Here is a 26,046-nt window from a genome sequence, read left to right as displayed (position 1 = left end):
ATCAAAACGTTGCAAAGATTTGATGCAATTTTTGGTCTCAATTTGATACTTTTAGGAAAACTGTGGTGTTTACAAATTATATGTACATAATTTGTAAATTTATATAATAATTATAATTTTCTATTAACATGTGCCTAAAGTTCTGAACGTTTATTTAAATGAACAAAATAATTTTTTTTTGGTCTATAAACTTTGAAAAATTACTACAGCAATGTAAAATAAAAAAAGACACTAAACATTTAATAAATTGTTAATTTATGAAATAAAATAATTTTTTAAAACGAAAAAATCTACAATTTTTTGCCTAAAAAATGTAGTTTTCATTAATCAACAAATTATAAAGAAATATTTTTTCGGCAAAAAATTATAGAATTTTTCATTTAAAAAAATTAATTCTTTAAAAATTGTTTATCATAAACATTATGCATACGTCACCTTCGTTACAGAAAACAATATTTTATTATAGAATTTGAAGTTAAAAAAGTGATTAAAAAATTTCTGTTCATGTGAACGTTCAGAATTTTAGGCACATTTTCTATTAGAAATTATTTATATTTATTTTAATATAATTTACAATAAATAGAAATAAATTATATTATTATGAAATATTTTTTCCGTATGTTATTTTTTCAAACACGATGTTAAATTCAATAATATTATAATATCGTCAAATAATAATAATATATAATTCAGTATATAATGAAATAATATAACGATCGAAAGTTGCGCAGATGTAAAATAGAAAAAAAATGGGTCACGCAAACACGCAGCAGGAAAATTATTATTCATATAATTGAAAATCGAATTTCAATAAAATTTTTAAAAATATCGCGCGAATATATTTTCTGTATATATATATATATATATAAGGTCATTCGCTTTTGATATAAAATATGAAACTGTAGATAATGGGGAGTTGCACATATAGGTATTATTGAGCGAAATTTCCGGGAACTTCATGAGACTGATTTATTTTTCATGTGTCTGGTCATCTACCACCGCGAATCACACGCGCAGCCAATGATAATTGGAGTGGCATATCAAGATTATATGGCAGAATAATTACAAACGACGTGTGATGGTACATTCAGTGGTTCTTATTATATTGATTTTCTATATAATTGTAGAAGCGCAAGGATATAACGTGTTGATGCTAGGTTCATCCACCTACACTGCGTTTTATTATATATACATATATATATATATATATATATATATATATATACCTATAGCCCCTAGGGAGAAGGTCAGGTTGCCAGGTAAGTCTCCTTACAAGGGACGAGACAACACTTCCAAGGTCTCGAAAGGATTCTATTGTTAGTGAAAATCATCTTTATATGTACTTTTTCACCTTTTTAAAAAAAAAAAAAAACTATAGGTACTCAAATGTCACGTATGATCGTAAATTTGTTCTGGAAAACTAAACTTCTTTTCCTTTGGGTACAATTATTGTCATTTTTGTAGTTTGTTTTTTATGTTTTTTATTTCTACTTTTATATGAGCTTTTCTACTACCTATATTGTGCAGATAAATGTATTCGTACAAAGATACAACTCTAACACGGATAATACATTTACTGGAATAGGTAAATATAGTTTTCATACACGGAGAAAAATGGGATTATGGTGCAAACAATTTTTTGATTGTTGTCAGTAGATTTGTTGATATTACAATTCGAAATGTTAATATTACAATTCGGATTGTTGTCTATACAAATGTATGTATGTATAACAACAATACGAATTTTTTGTTGTCAGTTTTGTTCAGTTTGCAATTCCATACAGCTGCAGAAGCAAACTCTCTGTCGATTGCTGATGGAACAATCCGGATTTGTTCAGCTGACAGGTTTATTGTTCCATGTCACGTGATCATCTTGAATTCTCGCAAACTGGCGTGCAGATCGTCGCGTCGTTTGCTTCCGTCACATGTGCCACTTTTGCTTTTATTATTAGTTTTTTTTTTAAAATGACAAAGTGCTGTTAAATAATGAATCCGGTTAAAGTGAGAAATCTATTGCAAGTGTAGTCAATGGATGAAGAGATGATTTCATCGTTTATCGGTAAGTTATACTCGGTTACTATTGAACATAACCTCACTTCAAAAAATACAAAATGTATATTAAATATTATGTAACAACAAATTTCAACTCAAAATAATTTTTTTGTTTCAGGTTAAAGAATTTGATTCAGAAGCTGCATGCTCCACAGATTTTCATGCAAATGAAACTTGTGATATGACCTACAGAAATCTGCTATCGATTATTTTAGAAGGCGAAGAAACTGAACAAATTGTATTAAACGGATCAAAGCTTTGTTAATAGAACAAATTGTATTGCCGATTTAACAATTTAGTTTTGTTATTTCAACTGTTTCATAACAATTTTCTTTGTTCATTAAACAATTCTGTTTTTTTACTGAACAATCCGAATAGTTTTAATAACAATCCCATTTTAACAATTTTTTTTTGAAATTAATAATAATAATAATAATAATAATAATAATTAAAATTGTTTTTAATTTGTTCGATAGTGATGTTCAATATGTATATTATAAAGAAACTTTATTATATGTGTATTGTTTGTTAAGCCATTTTTGCAATTTCGGATAAATAAAAATTCAATCAATTAGAAATTCTGTTAAATGATTTTTTGGTTAAGTATAAATTACGTAGTATAAAAAATCAGTTATATGAAAATTCTAGGTAAATTATAGGTTATTATGTTCTAAAAATCATTAGTTAGAATTTTAATTTTATGCGAATTTCATTTGTCATAATTATTTGAGCCGAATTTTTATTTGTTCAAATTAGTATTTTGCAGAATTTTCATAAAAACTATTTTCTATATTACAGAATTTTTATATAACCGGAAATTCACTTTACACAATTTTTATTCGTTCGAATTTTTATTCACTCAAATTTTCATTTAACATAATAGGCATTTTAAAGAATTTTTATTGGGTAGAATTTCATTTCATAGAATTTTCTTTCAGATGAAATTTCATTTGTTCGAATTATTATTTGATGTAATTTGCAAATGGCCGAACAAACAATCGACAGAAAGATTTCGGGGCGATTTTTAAAATCAACCAATTAAAAATTATCCATAAAATTGTGATTGGTTGATTTTAAAAATCGCGCCGAAATCTTTCTGTTGATTGTTTGTTCGGCCATTTACAATTTCGGACAAATGAAAATTCTATCAATTGGAAATTCTGTTAAATGATTTTTTGGTTAAGTAAAAATTCTGCAGTATGAAAAATCAATTATATGGAAATTATATCAAATAATAATTCGAACAAATGAAAAATCATCTGCAAGAAAATTCTACCCAATAAAAATTCTTTAAAATGCCTAATATGTTAAATGAAAAATCGAGCTAATAAAAATTCTGATAAATAAAAATTCGAACAAATAAAAATTGTGTGAAGTGAATTTTCTATTATATAAAAATTCTGTAATATAGAAAATAGTTTCGATGAAAATTCTGCAAAATACTAATTTGTACAAATAAAAATTCGGCTCAAAAATAATTTTATGACAAATGAAATTCCATAAAATTAAAATTCTAACAATTGATTTTTAGAACTTATTCATGCGTCCCAAAAATATACTATTAATAAAGTATATTAAAGAAAAGTATGCTATAGTATAGTAGAGTCAGTTATATATAGCTCCGGTTATATAATAATAAACACTCGATGTAATTATAAACTGAATTTTTTAATATCTCATAGATAAAAATTTTATGATGTAGCAAATTAAATTACATTTTTGCTTCTATAAGGAACATTAATTAATCCTTCGAGTCCACATTATAACATTACATTTGGTGGGTTAAATATTTGAATTTGTATTTTATTGTTAATATATTTAATGGCAAATATAAAACTCGACAATACACACATATTTATATTATACGCACTCTGTGCGTATTTTTTATCTTGAGCGTAAAAGAAGTCTAATGACAAGTTCTATAGGGAAAGGAAGAACCATGAAAGTCCATTGATTTTTTTATAAATTGCACAGACGGAACTTCTGTGAGGGGAAACCGATTATCGCTTCTATAGTGAAAAGCACGTACGTGCACGCGTAAAAGCATATTGTATAATGCATTAAAATTCCTTCTTAATGAATTTTGACATTATATAAAGCCCCCCACAACCGTGAATTGTCATTCGCAACAGAGAGACAGAAATATTTTCCATTGCAAAAGAATATAAAGGCACTTCACAGCTGTTTCTAAAAGTCGATGTATCAAAAGAATATATTTTTTTTATATAAACCATTATTTTTGATATATAAATTATTATTTCTTTCAACCCTAAACAATACTTGACAGTGCCGACATACCTAACCTCACATTTTCAAAAAAAATTTACATCCCAGGTAGCACATAAGCTTGCAGTAAGCTTATCGAAAGATTGCAGTGTAAGCTTACTGAAAGATTGCACAATAAGATTATCGCAAGATTGCTCCGTAAGCTTGCACGGTAAGCTTGTAGCAAGGTTGGTGCAAAGTTGCCAAATAACTTTGCTTTTAACCTAAAAAAATTATTTTTTAATGTTTCGTCAAAATTGGGGTACCGATCTCGAAACGTCAAAGATATGTTTTTGTCTTTTACTGAGTTCCAAAAATATTGCCAATAATCGAATTTCTTTTTTAAAGAATTTTTAATTAACAGAATTCTTAGGCACCGAAATTTTATTTGGCAGAATTCTTAAAACGTCGAATTTTCATTTGTCCGAAATTGCAAATGGCCGAACAAACAATCGACAGAAAGATTTCGGGGCGATTTTTAAAATCAACCAATCCCAATTTTATGGATAATTTTTAATTGGTTGATTTTAAAAATCGCCCCGAAATCTTTCTGTCGATTGTTTGTTCGGCCATTTGCAATTTCGGACAAATAAAAATTCGGCGTTTTAAGAATTCTACCAAATAAAATTTCGATATATAAGAATTATGTTAAGTAAAAATTTGTTTAAAAAGTAATTCTGTCAAATGTTAATTGGAAAAATAAAAATTCGTCTAAAAAATAATTATATCTAATAAAATTCTTTAAAATGAAAATTTTAACTAATTATTTTTATGGGATAATTTATGCGCCCCGTCAAAATTATATAATAAAATTATATAAATTAGACGATACATTAAAAAAAAAATGTTTTAGGTTCAAAGCAAGGTTATTTGGAAACCAATTTTTGGAAATTGCCCATTTTTAGTCATTTTTCACTAAAACTTTAGTAAATCAAAAATTACTAAATTTAGAGAGTATAAAATCTTGATTCAAATATATACATATACCTGACATAGAGTGATCGAAAATAGTTATAAGTCTATATCATAGCTAATTCGATTCGTTTCATTTGATTGAGTGAAATCAATTATAGAAAAAGGTTTATCATTTAATAAAGATTATAAAGCAATAATGAAAACCCCCCTCACATTCAGAAATGAGAAATAAAAAGAGATCCTTATATTAAAAACCACTTTCTTTCCTGAGTGTAGGAGTGCTTAACAAGATTGAAATTTGACTGGAGAGGTATATAATTGCATTGTGTGCAGATGCACTCTGAATACAAAGTTATAATTTCACGGTTTAACGATCACTTCACCTGTCCAAGACTCAATGTAAAGTGGAATTTTTAATTTCTCATCTTCTCGTTCATTATTTACTTTTATGATATAAAAATTTTTCCTTCTTTTCTGATTTATTTCAATTGAAAAAAATATTTTAAACTGGTATTTAAAGACTAGCAAAATTAAAATAATTTTAAAAATATTTTCAAAATTTTATTCAATAAATAATTTTATTGATGTGCATTTAAAATTGATGATGAAAATATAAAACGTTAAGTTTATGTAGATAACAAATGATCAATGAAATAAATGACAAAGTAATCACAAATGAAAATTAAACGAAAATAAATATAATTCTGGTGAAAGAGAACCGTATTTCGTTAATACGAACGACAAATAATATTATATGTATATGCATTTACTGTTAATATATTCATAATTAATACGTACACGTTTAAAGTTTGTATATACGCACATATATACATATATCATTTCAAATAAGTCTCGTTGAATGATTTCTCAGTCAAGCGTTAATTTCATGATGCATCCTTGCGATTCAGCCTACATTACATCTACTCTTCCTGTGTTTGACGCGTAATTCTGTATACCTTTCCATACTATATAATTACCAAGTTCTTTAAGCTCCGATTATCAATCATTTCTCTCCCGTTTACTTTATGATTTCAAATTACCGCAACCATTAATCAAATTAATTTGCATTGCTCTTAATAAATTTTGACTGTTCATCCATACGAACCGAAAAAAAACTTTAAATATAATCTATTGCTTGACTTATATATCAAATAATAATATTAATATTTGTAACAAATAATTTTTATTTTAGTCGCTGAAACCGAATCCAAAGTCTATTTTATCCCATCACATCAAATTTTTGATATAACCTCAAAAAATCTTCACAATAACCAAAAAAAAAAAATAATAATTCTGACATGGGGATCAGGGTATAATTACCTACCAAATGTTTTTGGGGTCGCTAAAACTAAATTCGAGATCCATTTTACCTCATCAGGTCATGTTGTTGACATAACCTCAAATAGTCTTTACAGGAATAGAAAAAATAATTTTAGCCTGGTGGTTAGGTCATTGCATTTTGACTCTTTTTTAAGGTTATATTAAAAATCTGACATTATGGGGTAAAAGGTCTGAAAAGTCTTTTTGAGGTTATATGAAAATCCTGATGTGATGGGGTAAACTAGACTTCAGATACGGTTTCAGCGACACCAAAAACATATCGTTCACCCTAAGTCGAATGCTTTTATCTGTTTCTATCAGTTTGGAAGATACCTATGTTTTAAGTACAGAGTAGAAACTACGTATCTTTAAGAAATTTTTAGAACCAACCTAAGTACTGTACAAAACCTATATATAGTTGCGTTGGTTCTATAAAAATTTCTTAAAGATACGTAGTTTCTACTCTGTACTTAAAACAAAGGTTTCTTCCAAACTGCCAGAAACAGATAAGAGCGTTCGACTTGGGGTGAGTGATATATAGTAAACAATGGTCTATAACCCTCATATGCCAGAAAAGAAATTTTTTTGTGTGGCTGTGCTATTATTAAGGAAGTTCTCTCGCAAACAGAAATGACGAAGAGTTAATTATCAAACTTGATAAACTGATAAATAATGGTTTAAAGAAGATGTAGTTAAATTTTTAGAGGTCTAGGTGGATTTTGACAAAAGATATAAATAATTTTCTCTTTTCACATTTAACACGGGTTCTTATGGGAAATTTAATTTTTTGGTCTGAAATCTCAAATTGTGAAAAATCTGACGAAAAGATATTACTGGAACTTTATATACATAAAGTTTAATAGCCAATGTTCACTTAATTTTAATAAAATTGATCAGACCTGGCTTAGGAGACTCACAATTAATTATTTTGTCTAAAAAAACACCGTATTTTGACAATCAGAAATTACTTAGCACAACGCTTGGCAACGTTGCGTCTTGTAGGTTAGGTATAGAAAAAGCGCGAAATTTGAAAGTAATATAAGTAGTATATACATATAATAGTATATTCTTCAAAGATTCATAATAATGAATAATAATTTGAATTTGCTTATAAAAAATTAAGATTTTTAAAATAATAAATTATTGTTATTATTGTTTAACGAAAATAAATCAAACAATAGCAGGCGACACGAAACGGAACGGGGGAAGTATAATCCAACGTTGCCAAGCGTTGAGCTAGTACTACGTGATACAAATGAAAACTTAAATGGGCATTGATTTGACTGACGTTGGAGGGAGAGAACTTCCTTAAATCAACTATAAAAATTATTTGGTTCAAAAATTTCTTTGACGATAGTAAACCCGAGGCGAAATTTAAGCCCTAATTTACAAGGAGTAAAGTAGAGTTAAACAGACCCTCTTTAGCTTCCTCAACTAGTCGCAAATTTCCCTTTCTTCCACGTTTGGATTTAAAGTAGGGTCTAAAAATTGATTAAAATATTGAAAATTTTGAAATTGCTCTAATTCTATTAATTTTTTGAAAACGCTTCAAAATATGTTAATTCCAGTTTTTAAAGGGTAATTAAAGAAATATTGTGTGAAGAAAAAATTCATTTTGCTTTAATCAAAATAATTAAAAGAGTTTTTTTTTGTACTTTTTTAATCGAACTAGACCCTCTTTAGCTTCCTCAACCAGTCGCAAATTTACCTTTCTTCCACGTTTGGATTCAAAGGAGGGCCTACGGGAGTCTACAAGATCGTAAAGAGGGCCTATTTAGGTTCTAAGGGAAGCTAAAGAGGATTCAAATTTCGCCTCGGGAAGTAATTCATTATTTGAACCAAATAATTTTCTTTTCCTGAAGGCCCTCAAAAAGATGACACTGAAGTTACCAACGTTGAATCGACGAAAAGAATTTTTTTTTTCCTAAGATTGAAGATTTTCCCGCCTTAATTGAGGATTTTTAGTATTTAAAGATGTATTCGGGACCAAAATAAAGAAGTTTCAATTAAAAAAAATTGGTTCTTGGCCTTTAAACTAATCTGAAATCGAAAAATTCGTTCGTCGATTCGTCGAATCAACGTTGGTAACTTCAGCGTCATTCAAAAAGTAATTTAACTATATATTATATTATACGAGACTATGTAAATATACTATTTTCGAAACACTTCCAAACATTTCATGATTCGTTTAGATTGTTACAATAAGCAATGTGAATGTATTCAAATCCTTAAAGCTGTAGAGACATTTGTATCCAAAACATATGTGACCCTAATCTTGATAAATGGATTTAAAAATTTTCGCAATTTAATGCCTATAGTAACACCGATTTCATTGCCTTATCACTGTAGTAAATACTGTATGTATGTATTTTAAAGAAAGGTATCAACAATAAATCAAGATTATTAAGGATTAGGGGAATAAGAAAAAGCTTTCATATACACTGCAGAATTTGTCTCTAAAAAATTAAAAATATTTTAAATTAAAGGAAAACTTTTTAGGTACTTCTATTATTACAAATTTCAATTAAGATTTAAATAAAAAATATTTCTTTAAAAATCGTTCATCATAAACATTGTAAACTTCAGCATCATAAAAGGGAGTGAAATTTCACACATTTTAATATGTAAAAAAATAAAATTTCAACTTACAAAGTAAAATAAAATGTCTGCCTGGATAGAAGAAAAAACAAAAAAAAATGTATGGAAAGTACTCTAGAGACTTTATTTTTGTCTGAAATTTCGAGTTTTTTGGCAAAAGGCCGCTGGGCATTTAGCGAGAGTAATCTTTAAACTTTATAGTGTGCATTCGAATACCGCGGCCAAGGAGAGATAATGTTGAGCTAGTTGCTGACATTTTCAAGACATTTTAAAATCTAAGCCCTAGTTCGAGACAAAATGTCATCAATCTTCTAAAATTAGAGCTTATTTAACTTCTTTGGATATAATCGCATAGCAAAAAATATTAATCTTAAAGTATATCTATATAACGACTTCATGAAATCATATATATATATTCCAATATAACATGTTTTAGTTAATTTAGTAAATAAAATAAAATTATTCTAATTTCTATTAAATATTAATAGAATTTATATATAACTTAAGGCCAGGTCCAGGCCGAGTCAGCTGTTCCTTTGGAGTTTCAATGGAACAGCTGACACGACTTGGACCTGGCCTTAAATAAGTTAATATAATACATTTGTGAATTTTCACGAATATAATTTTATACAATTTTAATAATAGACCTCTATTTCCTGGACTCATCAGATAATTTTCCAGGGAATAGAGATTTGCTTGTATACTGTAAAAAAATATTATAATTTTCATTTTAAAGAATTTTATTAGATATGTACCTATTTATTCTTTAGATAAATTTTCATTTTTCGAATTATCATTTAACAGAATTTCTTATTAAACTAATTTTTATAACTTTTTTATGTACCGAATTTTTATTTTACAGAAATTTTCTTTACCTAACTTTTTAATAGAAAGAATTTTAATTTAACCGAATTATTAAGTGCTAGAATTTCCAATTCACCGAATCTTCATTTGTCCGAAATTGCAAATGACCGAAAAAATAATGAACAAAAAGTTGTTGGCACGATTTTTAAAAATCACAATTTTATTGATAATTGTTTCGGCCATTTGCAAAATTCGGACAAATGAAGTTTTGGTGAATTGGAAATTCTGTCACTAAAAAAACCACATATAAAATTCTGTTCAATGGGAATTCATAACTAAATTAAAATTCGACATATTTAGAATATAAAAAGTTGGGTAAAGAGAATTTCTGTCAAATAAAAATTTGTCATCACAGTAATTTTTGTTGTTGTTTATAATTGCGAATTTAGGTACTAAATAGAAGAATTTTTTAATTCTCGGGTGTCTGATATTTTTAGCTTCCCTTGTAAACTTTTTAAATGTGACAATTAATTTGTAAGCGAAATTTTACTGCAAGTATAAACTTTGAATGCAATTTATAAAAATCTCAGGAAATAGGCTCTTCGGCATTGAAAAAGTGCAGCTTTCCCCAATTTCCGTTTTCTAGATAATAGGGGCGTATTGTGTACCTTGACATGATTGAGGGTTAGTATGACTTCTTTTCTACCTGAGGGAGTCAATGGTTCGAAGAAAGTGAGAAAAATAAGGGTCTTCGTTAAGGGAATCTCAAGTTCATCGTCGCCTTTTCAAAATCTAAAGTGTCGAAAGATGATGTAATAGGCTTTCGTTGACAATTGATCAATTTCATGCATGGATCAACCCTTTTGTATAGCATGTGTGTAAAGTACATACATGTGTACCACAGTATATATATATATATAGGTATACTATTTATGTATATATGTTTCGATACACTTGAGCTGTACTCATAAAAACACACCTCGGGCTAGATTACTATTTATTAGGCGTTAAGTGCTCTATGTATTACATAATCTTATCATTCGCACTTCCTTTTAAGAGTTTGAGTCCATTTATTGAGAGAAAGCTACAAATACAGCAAACATATACATATACAGGGAGTAGACTGGAAACAGTGAGAGCGGCACACTTTTTTCATTTACTCTATAATCAATATACGTATTATCTTTCTTCACATACCGCAGGTTTTTAATTTTCATATTTATTGGACAGAAACTGAGGTTTTTTTTATATAAAATGCAAACAAAACTTACTTTTGCCAAACTTTCTTTCATTTGACTTTCTTATGCTAATTCCCGTCTATATTTCCCTATTTTCCAAAAGCTACTGGACACATTGTTCAAAATGAATTTGAACGATTATTAAAATTTCAAAAAAATATTACTAATTTCTTTCATTATTGCAATTTTTCATTTAAATAGTCAATTACCCTACAACAATTTTTAAATTTAGCGACATTTTGTACAGTTTCGGGTTACGTGGTTGGCAGTTTGTATTTTGTCAATTCACAAGATTCCAAACCTAAAAATTCTGATATTTTAATTTGTATAACTTTATGAATTGTCGTATAGATCAGATTTGAGAAGTACAAAGTTTAAGATGCTAAAAATAAATATAATTTTGAATCAAATTTTTCTTTTCCGTTTAAAGGAGAAATCAATAATGGATAAATTGTAAATTCTAAAAGCAAAGCGTTTCATCTGATAAAATGTATTTTAAAATACAGGATTGTAGATGAAAATTGAAATTTATGTGACATAGTTTTGAAGAAGAGCTAATACAGGACGGGGATTGACGATGGTATATAGAGGAAAAATAAGAGACAAGTATATAGGGATAGCTATATACACACTTGAAAGCTCAGTGAATCACTTTGCTTTCTAGTTGTTCGACATTAACAAAAGGGGTAGAAAGTAGAAAATCGATACCAACGAGACAGCCTCTTAAATCATTAAACGATTAAAATGATCGTTGTTACCTAATAAGAGTTTATTTCCATATATCACATTTTATCATTTTACTCTCAAATAAATTTTTCTTTTCCCATATTCTTTTTTCCATTTAGAAAATATTGTTCTTAATTTTTTACTTTTTTTTTAAATTTTTTATTTACTTTTTAAAAGAACATTTTTCTTTAAATCCAATAATTAACTTGCGAAACCATATATACAGTTTAGGCAAAATATAATTTATTTAACCCTAGACAGCACAACATACCTGGCTCATACGTAGAAGCATATCTGGGGTAGAAAACCACTCCAAAATTGTTTTGTTACTAGAATGTTCAAATTTAACGCAAAATAACTTTATTATAAATAATTTTCTTCCTTTTTTTATAAGGAAGAAGATAGCGTTTTTTGATAGGATCAAAAATATGGCCAAAAAATTACAAAAAACACAAAATCTGCAAGAAATACCGAAATTTGAATTTTTTCTACACGGAGAAAAATGGAAAAACGAATAAAGTAACTTTTACTACTTTAAAAGTAAAATTGGACCTGTCCGAAGTTTCTGCGCATCTCTGGCAACTTTTACTCGAAAAATAGTAAAATTGACTATTTCTGTAGTAAATTTTACTGTTTCCGTAGTAATTTTTACTATTTCTGAAGTAAATTTTACTATTTTTGGAGTAAAAGTTGCCAGAGATGCGCAGAAACTTCGGACAGGTCCAATTTTACTTTTAAAGTAGTAAAAGTTACTTTTTCTTTTTTTCCGTGTAGGATAGTTTTCTACCTCAAATGTGCTTTCTAGGATTGAAAATTAATTTATCAACTGAAATTACTAAGTTATATTAAAAATTTGGTAAAGCGATTACTTGACTATTATCAAATAAATATTTACTTGAACCAAAAAATTTTTATTTGATTTAAATAAATGGTATTAAAACCAACAATTTTTGTACTTGAAAACGAAATACCATTTAATTGATTTAAATCAAAATTATTTGGTTCAAGGAAATATTTATTTGACAATAGTCAAGTAATCGATTATTTGAATTGAATAAATTTTTTCATTCAGTGTATTAAATTTGGAAGTGTAGTAAAATTTTAAAATTCAAAATGTGTAAAAAAAAAAAATAATAAGACTTACTGGCATTCGTTCATAATCTCCTCTTGTGTTCGGACTTGTACAGGCGCTAGGGATTCAACATCAGTCCCATAATCACGGAAACAGGAAGTGATTTTCTCGTCGAAGGTATTCACTAAGTCCTCTAAGCTTCCGCTGAAGGGACTAAAAGTTCCCTCTTGAAGAATATCTGTTCCATTTTCATGTGTCGTTACTGGCTCGTTTGCATTGCAATTTTCACCGAAACTAGCCTCGAGGTTCGCATCCAACAATTGTTCTAAAAACAAAAGAATAAAACAAAAAACAATGAAAACCAGGTCATTTTTACGCTTCACTATATCGAAACATATATATATATTAGAGGCTTAAGAAAATTCTATCATTTTAAACATCACTTTACACGCAGAGAAATTTTTTATTCAAACCTTTAATTTATTTGAATCACATGAATAAAAATACTTTTCTCTCAGATTTAAATATAACTTTAAAAAATTTTTTTCGTACAAATAAACCAAAATTTTAAAAGAGAAAGAAAAATATTTAAATTAAAGAAAATTTTAATTGTGCGATTTTTAAAATATTTATTTCGTTTATTAAAATATAGTTTTTGGTTGAGAGAATGGTTTTTCTTTTATAAAAATTATACCGTGATTTGCACTGCGGATTTTTATGATTGGAATCATTTTGTGAATAAAATGAAAATATATATAGTAAATGTGAAAATTTATAACACTGTAACGTTTCTTGACCGCACTTGTTTTCTACTATATGATATAAAAGTTGAGTTGGTCGATACTCTGAACCCTTTAGAGTCGAGTGTGCCGTTTTTGGCACAAACCGGTTATATGACTGTATCAGCAAACCTAACAAAGACTTCCTCCCTTAAATGACCATCTTTAAGGTTCAATGTTCTATACTTCTATCAATCACAATTAATACTAATTTACCTTAATTCAAGTCTTTAAACAAATTTTAATCAACGAATATATTAAACCATATATTACTTATATAATTTCCACGATCTATTACATAATTACACTCATTACTTAATATTAATTAATTCCAATATTAATAAAGATATAATATCTATCTATGTTACATTATTATAATAAATAAATAATAATAATAATTCCAATTAATAATTTTAATTAATTTAAAAATTATCAGTAAAAATTTAATACCAATTTTACTAATTTTTTATATCATTCTTTCAATTTTAACTATAATTCATCAATTATTTAGTTGTTTTAAGGTATTTAAGATTTTTTGTTTTTGTAATATAAAGTTATTAATTACCCATTGAAATATTGCCAAAAAATGACGAATTAAATTGAATTTTTGAATTCGAAAAAAATTGAAATTGAATTTGAAATTTAAAAAAACGCGTGTTTTCTTCAAGAATTTAACAAGCAAACTATAAAGTTAGTTAAAAATATTTTTGTTTCTATATTTGTATAATGAAGCTTATCTCTTACATAAACGTAAATGTGAAGAAAGTTTGTTAGTATGCACTATATACACATTGCTGTTTGTGATAACAAATAATTAATAATCAAATTGACGTTACAGGAGGTCAATAATTATATATTGCTATATTCTTTGAAGATTAATTTTGTTCTTATTCTGCAAACATTTTTTTTTTTGCAAAATTTGAAGAAAAAAAAAATAATAATACAATAACTTGGGAAATTTAAAAAAAAATCGAATTAAAAAATTTTTAAATTATATATTATAAACTTTATTAAAATTTAAATTTGTTCAAAATTGTTGTAAAATTGTTTATTGTTCAAAAATTCAAACAATTTTTTTTCTTTATATAAAAATTTGAAAAAAAAAATGTCAGAATTATTATGTAATAAATTACCAATATATTAATAATAAAAAAAATAAAATCTTTATAATAAAATTATAATTATGAAGATAATAAATAATATTGAATTCATTGTAAAATGGGCGGAAATAATTTTTTTCTCTCTATATTAAAAATAAATCTCTTTAATTTTGCAAAATATCTGCAAATATACTATTTTGCTCTTTAATGAAGAAATGTCTCATTTTACTTATTAGAAAATAAATTACGCCAAATATATGTGTCAAATAATGCGACCTTGAATTTAATTAAATCTTCAATATATAAATGAGTCAATATTGCCCGCATTATATATATATATATATATATAGAATCGCAAAGCTCATCGAAATTTTTCATACAAAAATTGTAAATGGTTTCAAGGCAAATTCAAATATATATATCCCAAAAAAGGAGCCAAGTTTAAGACTTTTTAACAAAAAAAAAAAAAAAAAAAAAAAAAATAATGAGCCAAAAGTTTTGAACGTTCAAATGAACAAAATATTTTTTTCAATCTATAAATTATTAAAAATTATAATGGCAATGTATAATAAAACAATAAATTAAACAAATATTAAATTAATAACTTCTTTTTAGATATTCAAAACAATATTTTGTAATAAAATTCGTACTTAAAGAAGATGCAAAAAAAAATTTCGTTCATTTGAACGTTCAAAACTTTTGGCTCATATATTTTAACACAATTTGTAATTATTACATTTTACTTACAAATAATAGTGCCATTCCAATGACGCTGAAGTTACCAACGTTGATTCGACGAATCGACGAACGAATTTTTCGTTTTCAGATTAGTTTAAAGGCCAAGAACCAATTTTTTTTAATTGAAACTTCTTTATTTTAGTCCCGAATACATCTTTAAATACTAAAAATCCTCAATTAAGGCAGGGAAATATTCAATCTTAGGAAAAAGAAAATTCTTTTCGTCGATTCAACGTTGGTAACTTCAGTGTCATCCATTCCATGCGTTTTTTTATCACTTTTCGGAGTAATCTTTTCAAATTAAATGAAACATTTTTTTTTTATAATATTTATTAATATAAAGGTCTAAAATAATCACTTTTTAAGTAAAAACAATTGTTTATTTAAAAAATACAACAATAAATAATGGAAAAAATTCACTTTTTTTTCTGCACCACCAAATAAATTGGTTTAAAGATCAAAATTTTCTTTATTTTTCACGCTTTAATACCGCACAAGAAAAATAATGTATTAGAAAACAGTTAACTCACAATTTATTAAACAATGTTTGTTTACTTTTTTGTATTTTATTAACTATGATTATTTTAGACTTTTATATTAATAAATATTATAAAAAAAAAAATGTTTCATTTAATTTGAAAAGGTTACTCCGAAAAGTGATAAAAAAAACGCATAGAATGGCACTATTATTTGTATGTAAAATGTAATAATTACAAATTGTGTTAAAATGTATGAGCCAAAAGTTTTGAACGTTCAAATGAACGAAATTTTTTTTGCATCTTCTTTAAGTATTAATTTTATTACAAAATATTGTTTTCAATATCTAAAAAGAAGTTATTTATTTAATATTTGTTTAATTTATTGTTTTATTTTACATTGGCATTATAATTTTTAATAATTTATAGATTAATTAATTTATAGAACTTTTGGTTGATTAAAATGTTACATGAGAAATTATAAAGAGTGACATATGTATATATACTACTTGTAAATATGAAAATCTATTTTCACTTTATAAGTGCGCGCGGAATGCTTTTAATCTTATAGAATAGGTATAAATGAAATTCTCGAGTGAATTCCAGATCCACACGCTCTATTTCCAACATCACATAAAATTTCTTTGAGATCTCAATTATTACATGTTACAATTTCCCACAAATTCAAATTCATATAAATATACTCAGATTGACTTGAGTTTCAGAAGTTGACATATAAAAGATTATTACAAACTATGTTTAGAATTCTTCCTTCAAGTTTCACATCTGTCTTCACATATTTTGTTTTTTCTTTTCTTTTTTTTTTTTTGTTTGCGTTTCAAATATAGCAGCAGGAGATTCATAAATTGGAAAAGTACCACTCACAAAATTAAGAGCGCGCGACAAAGTCTTATAAGAATTATTCAAAAATATGAATTTATTTGTTTTAAATAAATTTTATTTGATTCAAATAAATGTTTATTCGACTCTCTCGAGACAAATATATATGTTTATTTAATTCATATAGAAATTTTATTTGATTCAAATAAAAAATTTATTTGTGAGAAACAAAATTTTTATTTAAAACAAATAAATGGTTATATTTAATTCTCGAGAAAAATATATTTTTATTTAATTAAAAAAAATTATATTTTGTTTAATTAAAAAATTTCTCTGAATATAATTTCTTTCAATTAAATATACGATTTGTAATTATTTTTACTGCAATGAATGTATATATAATTTTTTTTTTTGCCTGTGTTGCTTTAATGATGAAACTGGAATTGATAAATGTAGTTCAATGGGATTGATGTATATTTAGTGCGTTACGGATTTATAATAATTTTCTTTGCCTCTCACGAAACTTGCAATTGCTTTCTACACTTAATTATTTTCTTTTAATTTATTTTCTTCTATAATATAACATCAATGATACAACATGTATAAAATTTCACTTCATTATTGAAACCATTTTCACGCAAGAAAATAAAAATGTGCGCGAATAATTAATAAATAAATTAATTAATTTATCATTTTTTTTTATTAAGTTTTTTTTAATTTACAAATTGCAAATTTATTTATATGCAGAGTTTATAAATTATAATTTACAATTTATGTAATAATAAAAATTGTAATTACATAAAAATTTAGATTGAACAATATAAGAGACTTTCAATCAACTATTTATTATTAAACTTCCTCCAAAAAATAGAAATTTTACTTCCGAGTTAATTTTTTCATTTTTTTTTTTTTAAATGAGCCAAAAGTTTTGAACGTTCAAATGAAAATCTATAAATTATTAAAAATTTTAATGTCAATGTAAAATAAAACAGTAAATTAAACAAATATTAAATTAATAACTTCTTTTTAGATATTTAAAACAATATATTTTGTAATAAAATTCGTAAAGAATTTACAAAAAAAAATTTGTTTATTTGAACGTTCAAAACTTTTGGCTCATTTTTTTAAATAGAAAATTAAAATTAATTAAATTAATAAACTTATTTTGAAAGCCATTAGTAATATAATATATTAGATGAAAATTTATTACACCCTTTTAACGGAATAATATTTTAATTTTAAATTCAATTTATTTTTAAAGCAATTTCATTCCAAAAAATGAACACTAAAAATGATTAAAAACACTTTGCTTTGAATTAAATTATTTGTTATCTAAAAAACACTTTTAAAAAATGACAATCACTGTCGGTCGTTTTATTAATGAAAACAATAAAAATATTTTCTTATTGAGCGAATAATGTCAAACTTAAATAAATAAATATTATTAAGAAATTGCAATATGTAATGCATATAACCGCATATGACACTTAATTTTTTTTTATTTAATATTTGTAGAAAATTTCTTATTAAAAATATAAATTAAATTTCAAAAGAATCAAAGAAAACAAATTATTCATTAAAAAGTCATCAAAATGTCTTTATAATTACTTAATTTGAAAATTAATTTTGTAAAAGTTAAATTGAAAATGTAAATTTTAACTCTACAATATAGAGCACAGATTGTTTACAAAATCAACAACTTATTTATAACAGAGCTCCAAAGAAAACACAATCATTTATCAACAACACAGTAGTAAAAGCAAAATAAAGATTTTTTGCGTAATGAGAAAAGAAAAAAAAAGGAAGAAGAGATGAAGTCTATGGAATCTGTAAATTATGTATGTTTTCTAGCTTGACCGTATATCCGATTATGGAATGACCGAAGCCGTGACATAGTTTTAAATAAGCAGAGAGAAATATTTTATTGAAGCGACTTTTTTTTTTTTTTTTTTTTTTTTTACTGAAAAAACAAATATAAAATTTTTCGCACCTGTCAGTAGGTTCATGTTCTTGATACTGGCCGTGTCCTCTTCTTCAAATCGTGCCAGGGGTGCCTCGAATTTTAATTCGGCAATTTTGCCCGCCATGTCCCTCATTATATCGAATAGGTCAAGCCCCCTGGCAAAACTCAAACTATATCCAAATAATAAGAGAGAAAGATTTTGTTATTTTAATTTAAAGTAACGAGAGCCCGCGGGCAATCGCTCTTTCTTTCAAGTCCAAATTTTCCCCGGGGAAAATTTTGACACAAAATATAGGAATAATTTAAAACGACAAAACACAATCCTACTCGTTGGACTGTCGGAGCCGAACTGGTGCGTCTCTTGTGTGAGTCAGAAAGGGACTCGACTTTAATGTATTATAAAGCGGGGGAAGATGATTGGACGTTACCATGGTGATACTTGGATGAAAATAAGGGAGTACTGGGATGAGAACTTGAAAAACGTCAACAACGACCCAGGTATTGCGTTTGGCGCTCGATTCGAAATTTTTTTTTTTTTTTTTAATTAAAATTATTATTGATTTAAAATAACTTCATTAGAATTCATAAGAACTTCATTTGACTAATAAGAACTTTTTTAAGCTCAAAAACTTTTTTATTTATTTAATAATATATTAATATTATTTATTATGTTTAATTAAATAAAATATAATAATACGATTAATTCTGATGAAATTATTAAATTAATGTTTATAAAACCCAAAATAAATTTTAAAATTGTCAAGTTGTAAAATAATTTAAATTTTACCGCGCGTAATAATTTAGTTGAATCGGAACATGTTAGGGGTCAGCAGGAACACAGCCTTAATTTAGGAAGTAGTTTCCCTCCGACAAGAATGTGTGTTTTTCATGACAATTAGACTTTATTGTAAATGTAAAAAAAAACAATGGAATCGCGTTATTTAGCGTCATATTTTTAGCGTAAAACGAAAAAAATTTATTGAAATATTGTTTCAATTATAAAACACGTAAGTTTTCTATTTTACAATGTTATAACTTTAGCGATTTGTACCATTTTTAGTTATGTTATTTCAACAATTTTTCATCTGTATACAAATTATTTGTTCATATATATATATATTCAATATGTAAATATTAATGTGTGCAGAACTGTCAAATTTGACAGATTTTTCAAAACCAAAACATTGGCGGGAAAAGTAGGATATCTGTAAAATTATTCTTTACAATTGAAGATTTTTAATATATATTTTACACATTAAATAAAATGATTATTTTTAAATAATTATAAACATTTACCTATTAACAATTTTTGTTATTTTAAATTTAAACCTTTTTTCAAGGAACGGAGGGGGGAGGGAGTTCCCGAATGAATTTAAAAATTATAAAATAAATATAATAATTTTTCTGTTTAACTTCTTCATTCATTTATTAATTTTGTTTTTTTTGGAGTTTATTTTACTGTAATAAATAAAAAATGAAAGTTTTTTTTATTTATAATAATATTTCAATGTATATAGATTAATAATAATTTAATTGCAATGGATTTTTTTTTCTATTATATAGGATATAGAAAACAAAAATGGAGAAAGAAGCAATGGATATTAGCAATGAAATAATAGAAGATAATCAAGAAAAACATCCACAACCTCCTACACAACCCCCACCTCCTCCTATAGTTCGAGTACCAGTTAAACATACAAATCTTGGAATTCGGAGTCATGCAATGTAAGTAGTTCAAATAAAAATTAAAAGAAAAATCATAAAGTGTAATTAGAAATAATTTTTTTTTTTTTTAATCACTTTATTTCTAATCTATTACATATTTCCGGTTTTATTGTATTGAATGATTTTCAATATCAATCTTAAATTGATTTTCACTGTTTCCAGGTATATTTTTTTTGTATCATAGATTTTCTTCTGATTTTTAAAAATAATAAAGGAAACAGTGAAAATATTTTAGAGACGCGATTTTTTTTTGAACATCAGATTACATTGGGCGTCAATTAATTTCAGGGACATGAGCACAATGGTAGAACTGACATCATTCAGTACTTTAGGAAAAATTCAACCTTTTTTAGTGACTATATCCACAACTGCAGCACTTCTTGTTGACCTGCATTGTCATTTAACTGATAAAGAAGTCTGTGGTTACTTGGGAGGACATTGGGACATCAATTCTCATAGTAATTATTGCATTTTAATTTTAACAGAATTCATTCGAGTATTAGATAAAAATATTTTTCAATTTTTACTCTAATCTATTTTCTATTTTTTTTTTAGATCTACCTTTTTCTTCACCTAAATTCTTTTTGTAATTATGGATCCTTATTTTGCTTTCAACTAAATTCTCATTTAACTTTCGTTTAAAATTTTTTTTAATTTTTAATTTAATTTTATTAATTAATTTAATTTTTTGTTTATTCTTTAGAGTCTTCAAATGCTGAAGAATTTGCTTTTAACCAAATTTTCATTTAATTGGAATTTTATTTTTTTGATAGAATTTTTTTTTAAACAATGTATACATTTGATCGAATTTTACTTTTGAACTTGCCTTGAATCGTAGTTTTATTTTTCTTTTAATCAAACTGTTATTTAAAAGAATTTCCATTTTCACTGAATTTTTATTTGATCGAATTTTCCAACGGAATTTGCTTTTGATTTAATTTTTATTTAACAGAATTGTTATTTGACGGAATTTTCTTTTATACCAATTTTTTTTAGCCAAACTTTCATTTAATAGAATTTACATTGCATCTAATTTTAATTTAACGGAATTTGCGCAATTGATTGATTTTTCATTTTATCGAATAGTCATTTTATATTTCTCTTTTATCTATTTTTGATATTTATTATGAAAATGATGTTACTTATGGCCTAAAAATCATGCGGGGTTGCTACGGGTCAGGGAATTTTATAAAAAGTACTGGAAAAATATCAAATTTCTAAAAATGCTACTAAAATTATAATTTTTGAAATTTTCAATTCAAACTTTTGCTTTTAAAAATTATGCTCTTAAGTTTTTATAATTGAAAACCTCTTTAAATGTTTTCATTAGGGTTAGGGAAAAAATTTAAATTCTGACTGAGAATCAGAGAAAGACAAAATAAAATTTTTGTGGCAACCCTGTCATGGAAAACTCATGAAATTTTATAAGAAAAAATTTGTAGAAACCCTCTTAATAATTTCAATTAAATTCAAAGTTATAATTAATAAAAATAAATTATTTGAAAAAATGTTTTAGCTCTTTCGATATTAGGAGCATATCCGTGTCGTTATGCAGGTAAAGATAAAACTGCAGCAGCTGTAGTTGAAGGCGAAATAGCACGTGCTATGGAATGGAAAAGAATGATTTTAGTTGGTTGGTATCATTCTCATCCCCGAACTCATGCCTCACCGTCATTAAGAGATGTAGATTCTCAACTTGATTATCAAATAAAAATGAAAGGTTTCAGTGATAATGGATACACACCATGTGTTGGTCTCGTATGTTGTAAGTGCTTGAAATTTGAATTTTAATTATTTAATTTTTTATTTCATTTAAATTTCGAGTTATGTAATTTTTAAAAATTTCAAATGAATATAACTTATACAGATATTTTATTTTTTTCTACAGCTCCTTATAATACTGATGGTAATTGTTATGAATCAAATTTCAATATATTTTGGTCCTTACCTCCACCGGAAGGTAGACCACATGAATATCCACGACCAATGCTTTTAAGTTACACTTTGTCTCAGGAGCATTATATCTCACAAGATGCTTTAGAAGAGATTGTAAGTACAAATTTTTTAAGTTGAAAATAATTTATGTAAATCGTCAATTTTTGCTTTTTTTTCTTTAGCTTCATTATCAAGATTATTTTGAATTTTTTTTTTTAGTATTAATTTTACAGTTTATGAAATGTTTTTGAAATTATTTATTCTTTTTTAATATATTACGCTTCCTTTTTGTAATTTATTTCTTCTTATTGTTTATTTTTCCCGATTTTTAGGATCTATTAGAAAATTTCATTTCCTTTTTCTTTAATTTATTTTTTTCTTTTTTTATCATCTTCTGCTTGTTTTTCAAAATTTATTCGAATTTATTTTTATCTGTTCTTTCTCCGTTAATTTTTTGAGATCAACTTCATTTTTTTATTCTTTAATTTCTTTATTTTGAAACTTATTTTTCGAAATAAAAATTATATTTTCCTTTATTATTTCTTTTTCTTTGTTGTTTAAGATTTATTTGACCAATTTTTTACTTCTTCATCTTCTTTTTTAAGTTCTATTTGAATTTTAAGATCTTTCTTTTTTTTCATCTTGATTAATTTTTCATTTAAGATTCATAATTTATAGAAAAATTGTAAATCGATTCTTTTTCTTCTTCTTTCAATTATTCTTCATTAATTTTTCATTCGAAATTACAGTAATCGTTTAATTCATAATTTACAGAAAAAGTGTATCGATTATTACAAATTGGAAGGTGGGATCGACTTTAAAACCATATTCAACGGCAATACGACTTATCTTGAAAGGTTGAGGGTAAGTGAGATTAAAATTTATTTAAAAAAAAAAAAAAAAACAAAAACAAACGTGAAAAATATATCCTTGACAGTGCTTGTAGTTCTTGATCGTGACAATAAATAATTTACTTCTTAAGATATTGTCACTATCGTTATATTATGTACTTTAGATAACTAATCATAAAACGACTATCGCATTAATTGCAATAGAAATGTCACTGGATTACCTCTATTTTTCAAACAAATTTTTAATTGTTCACTAATTTATTAATTCACTTATTAAATTGCTACTATATAATATCTATAGAAATATCTTTAATTATTAAAAATTATGAAAAAAAATTACTTTGATCATAATTTAGATCGTTAATTATTATTAGATATTAATTTTTCTTGCAGAGTTCTTTACAGTCAAAACTTCCTGGACGAAATCGAACGAACGGTTCCTATTGGGATGCAATTCGAGAAATGATATGTCCCGGTTTTGAGGATAATTTCTCAAATTCATTAAATCATGTTGATCCATTTTTAATGAAATTTCCCTTAGTACCCGAGCAATTATTAAAACCGAATGCAATGAATGCGACGGGAAATGTTTTTCTCACACCATTAAATTTCAAACCAGATAATTCAAATTCAATTGCCTCGATAACAAAACAATTTGGCTCATCACATCATCATCATCATCATCATCATCAAGGAAAAGATTCTTTAGAGAATATTAGCAGTAGTAGTAGTAGTAGTAGTGGTTTATTGAAAACTGATATCATAAAACATCAAACACATCTTCTTCAAACCGATACAATTCCAAGTTTTAGAGCCGGTGAACTTACAGTTTCATTGAAAAATGCAAAAAATGAATATGAATATACACCACCTGATTTTACAAAAACTTTAAATCTTCCAAGTTTAGATCATGGAAAATCGAGAGCTTCCGATTATCCACTAACCGATTGTCTCACACAACAAATGACAAAATATCCCGATTTATCGAAATTAACAAATTTTTCACCTAGTGAATTGGCGAAAATTTCTGGATTTTCTCTAAATGATTTTACAAAGGCCTCGTCATCGTATATGAGAAATATTGCTAGTCTCTTTGGACCACTTGGTAAAGCACCAGAAATACCATCAGAAATTAATGAGAGAAGATCGAGTGATTTTCCATCCGCAGATATGATTCCAAGTCCCTATAAAATTTCCCTATCGCCAACGTCTCAGGAACAACAACAACCACAACAACAACCAGTTAATAGAAATTTAATTGATGATTTTGGTGGAGAACGAAAAAAAGATTTAGGCGAAACTTCGAATTATAAATTAATAGAAGAATTGGCAATGTCAAATGTGAAAACTGATTTTACTTCAACATTAGATATGAGCACTAAAAAACATCATTCGGATTCTACAGATACTTTAAATCTTTCAATGGATCGTTGATTATTTAAATCAATATAATTGTATTTTTTTTTCTAAAATATATTAGTTAAATATTTGGAGAAAAATACAATACATTTTTTTTTCTCAATAGCTTAAGAGCGTTCCTAATTGAAGTGAAATTTCTTGCAGATAAAAATGATTATTTTTGTTTAAAATTTATTTAAAATGTTTTTAATTGATGTTGTTTTAAGTTATCATAACTTATTTGATAAGAAAAGTGTTTTCTATACTCGATGAAAAATTTTGCCACATTGTAATAGAAAAAAAAAAAAAGAACTTTAAGAGATCTATATTTTGTGTCAGGAATTATTAATCGATTTAATTGAATATAGAAATTAAAAAAAAAAACATAATTGAAGTGTGTGTTTTAATATTAGATAAACTGAATGCAGCAATACAGAATAATCTAAATTATTACTTTAGATTAGCATTTAATTTTTATTGACACTCCAATAGATTTAAATTTAATTAATTTATTTGGTAAATTTAATGACATTTTAATTTTTTATTTAATGTTTGATTCATTTTTATGTGACGATTATCTGCTGTGCTTTATTGATGTAGTATTAAATTTACGAATAATTTGACAAATTCATGAAACAATATATGTTACGTTTGTTTTAAAGCGTAATTGACACAGAAAGTTTTTATATTAATAAATTCAAGGTCTGATAAAGTTCTTATAAATGTGTTATTGTCATTTTTTTCCCCATTCATTAATGCTTTTTTTCAATTTTATTTTTTTTTCTATGAACAAGAAACGTATTTAATTTCCCTTTTTTTTACAGAAAAAAAAGTAATTTAATTAATTTTTCAAAAGAAAAATTTGATTAAAAGTTTTTAAAATATTTATAATTAGTGTTTAAATTTGTTTCATCTAAATTGATTTCATCTATAATAATTTAATTAAAAAATTTTATTGCTGCCTCAATTAAATATTTCAAAGGTCATTTAAAAAAAAGAAAATTAAAAGTTCTGTTTTGAAACCTTATAAATAAATCTTCTAAGATGATTTTTTTTTTGTAATGCATAATTTATAGAAAATGGTAAACACTATTGATTGTTTTGCTAATTATTCAGTGAGAATTAAAAAAAAAAAAAAAGTGAAAGATAACATCCGATCAAAACCAATAATTAAGTAGAAAATGAAAATGTCAAAGGTTTTATTTTAGAATTATTATTTATCATCATTTCAAATATATATAATTAGCATAA

At 25.7% G+C, this 26,046-nt stretch overlaps 2 protein-coding genes across 2 annotated transcripts in view; one reads left to right on the top strand and one right to left on the bottom strand.

Annotated features, from left to right (window-relative positions):
* The window catches only part of LOC127290247 (fasciculation and elongation protein zeta-2), a 32,364-nt gene extending 13,105 nt beyond the window's left edge, over positions 1–19,259 (bottom strand). The window contains exons 1-2 of the mRNA XM_051318721.1: positions 18,914–19,259; positions 13,063–13,315 (exon numbers count right to left, since the gene is read on the bottom strand). Coding sequence (XP_051174678.1) covers positions 13,063–13,315; positions 18,914–19,019 — 359 coding nt within the window. The 5' untranslated portion in view covers positions 19,020–19,259. The remainder of the gene's footprint in view (positions 1–13,062; positions 13,316–18,913) is intronic.
* A 482-nt stretch (positions 19,260–19,741) lies between these two features.
* On the top strand, positions 19,742–25,510 carry LOC127290241 (myb-like protein H). Its single transcript, XM_051318713.1, has 7 exons — positions 19,742–19,893; positions 20,450–20,611; positions 20,900–21,069; positions 22,128–22,376; positions 22,500–22,660; positions 23,321–23,410; positions 23,791–25,510. Exons 2-7 carry the CDS (start codon positions 20,466–20,468, stop codon positions 24,829–24,831), a joined length of 1,857 nt encoding a protein of 618 aa, XP_051174670.1. The 5' UTR covers positions 19,742–19,893; positions 20,450–20,465; the 3' UTR covers positions 24,832–25,510.
* Positions 25,511–26,046: the final 536 nt, after the last annotated feature.

Source organism: Leptopilina boulardi, unplaced genomic scaffold, assembly GCF_019393585.1.
Source record: "Leptopilina boulardi isolate dan_hultmark-lab unplaced genomic scaffold, ZJU_Lbou_2.1 LbouV2_58, whole genome shotgun sequence".
Lineage (NCBI taxonomy): Eukaryota > Metazoa > Arthropoda > Insecta > Hymenoptera > Figitidae > Leptopilina > Leptopilina boulardi.
The sequence above is the reverse complement of the archived record's forward strand: the minus strand, read 5'-3'. Positions and strand labels throughout refer to the sequence as shown.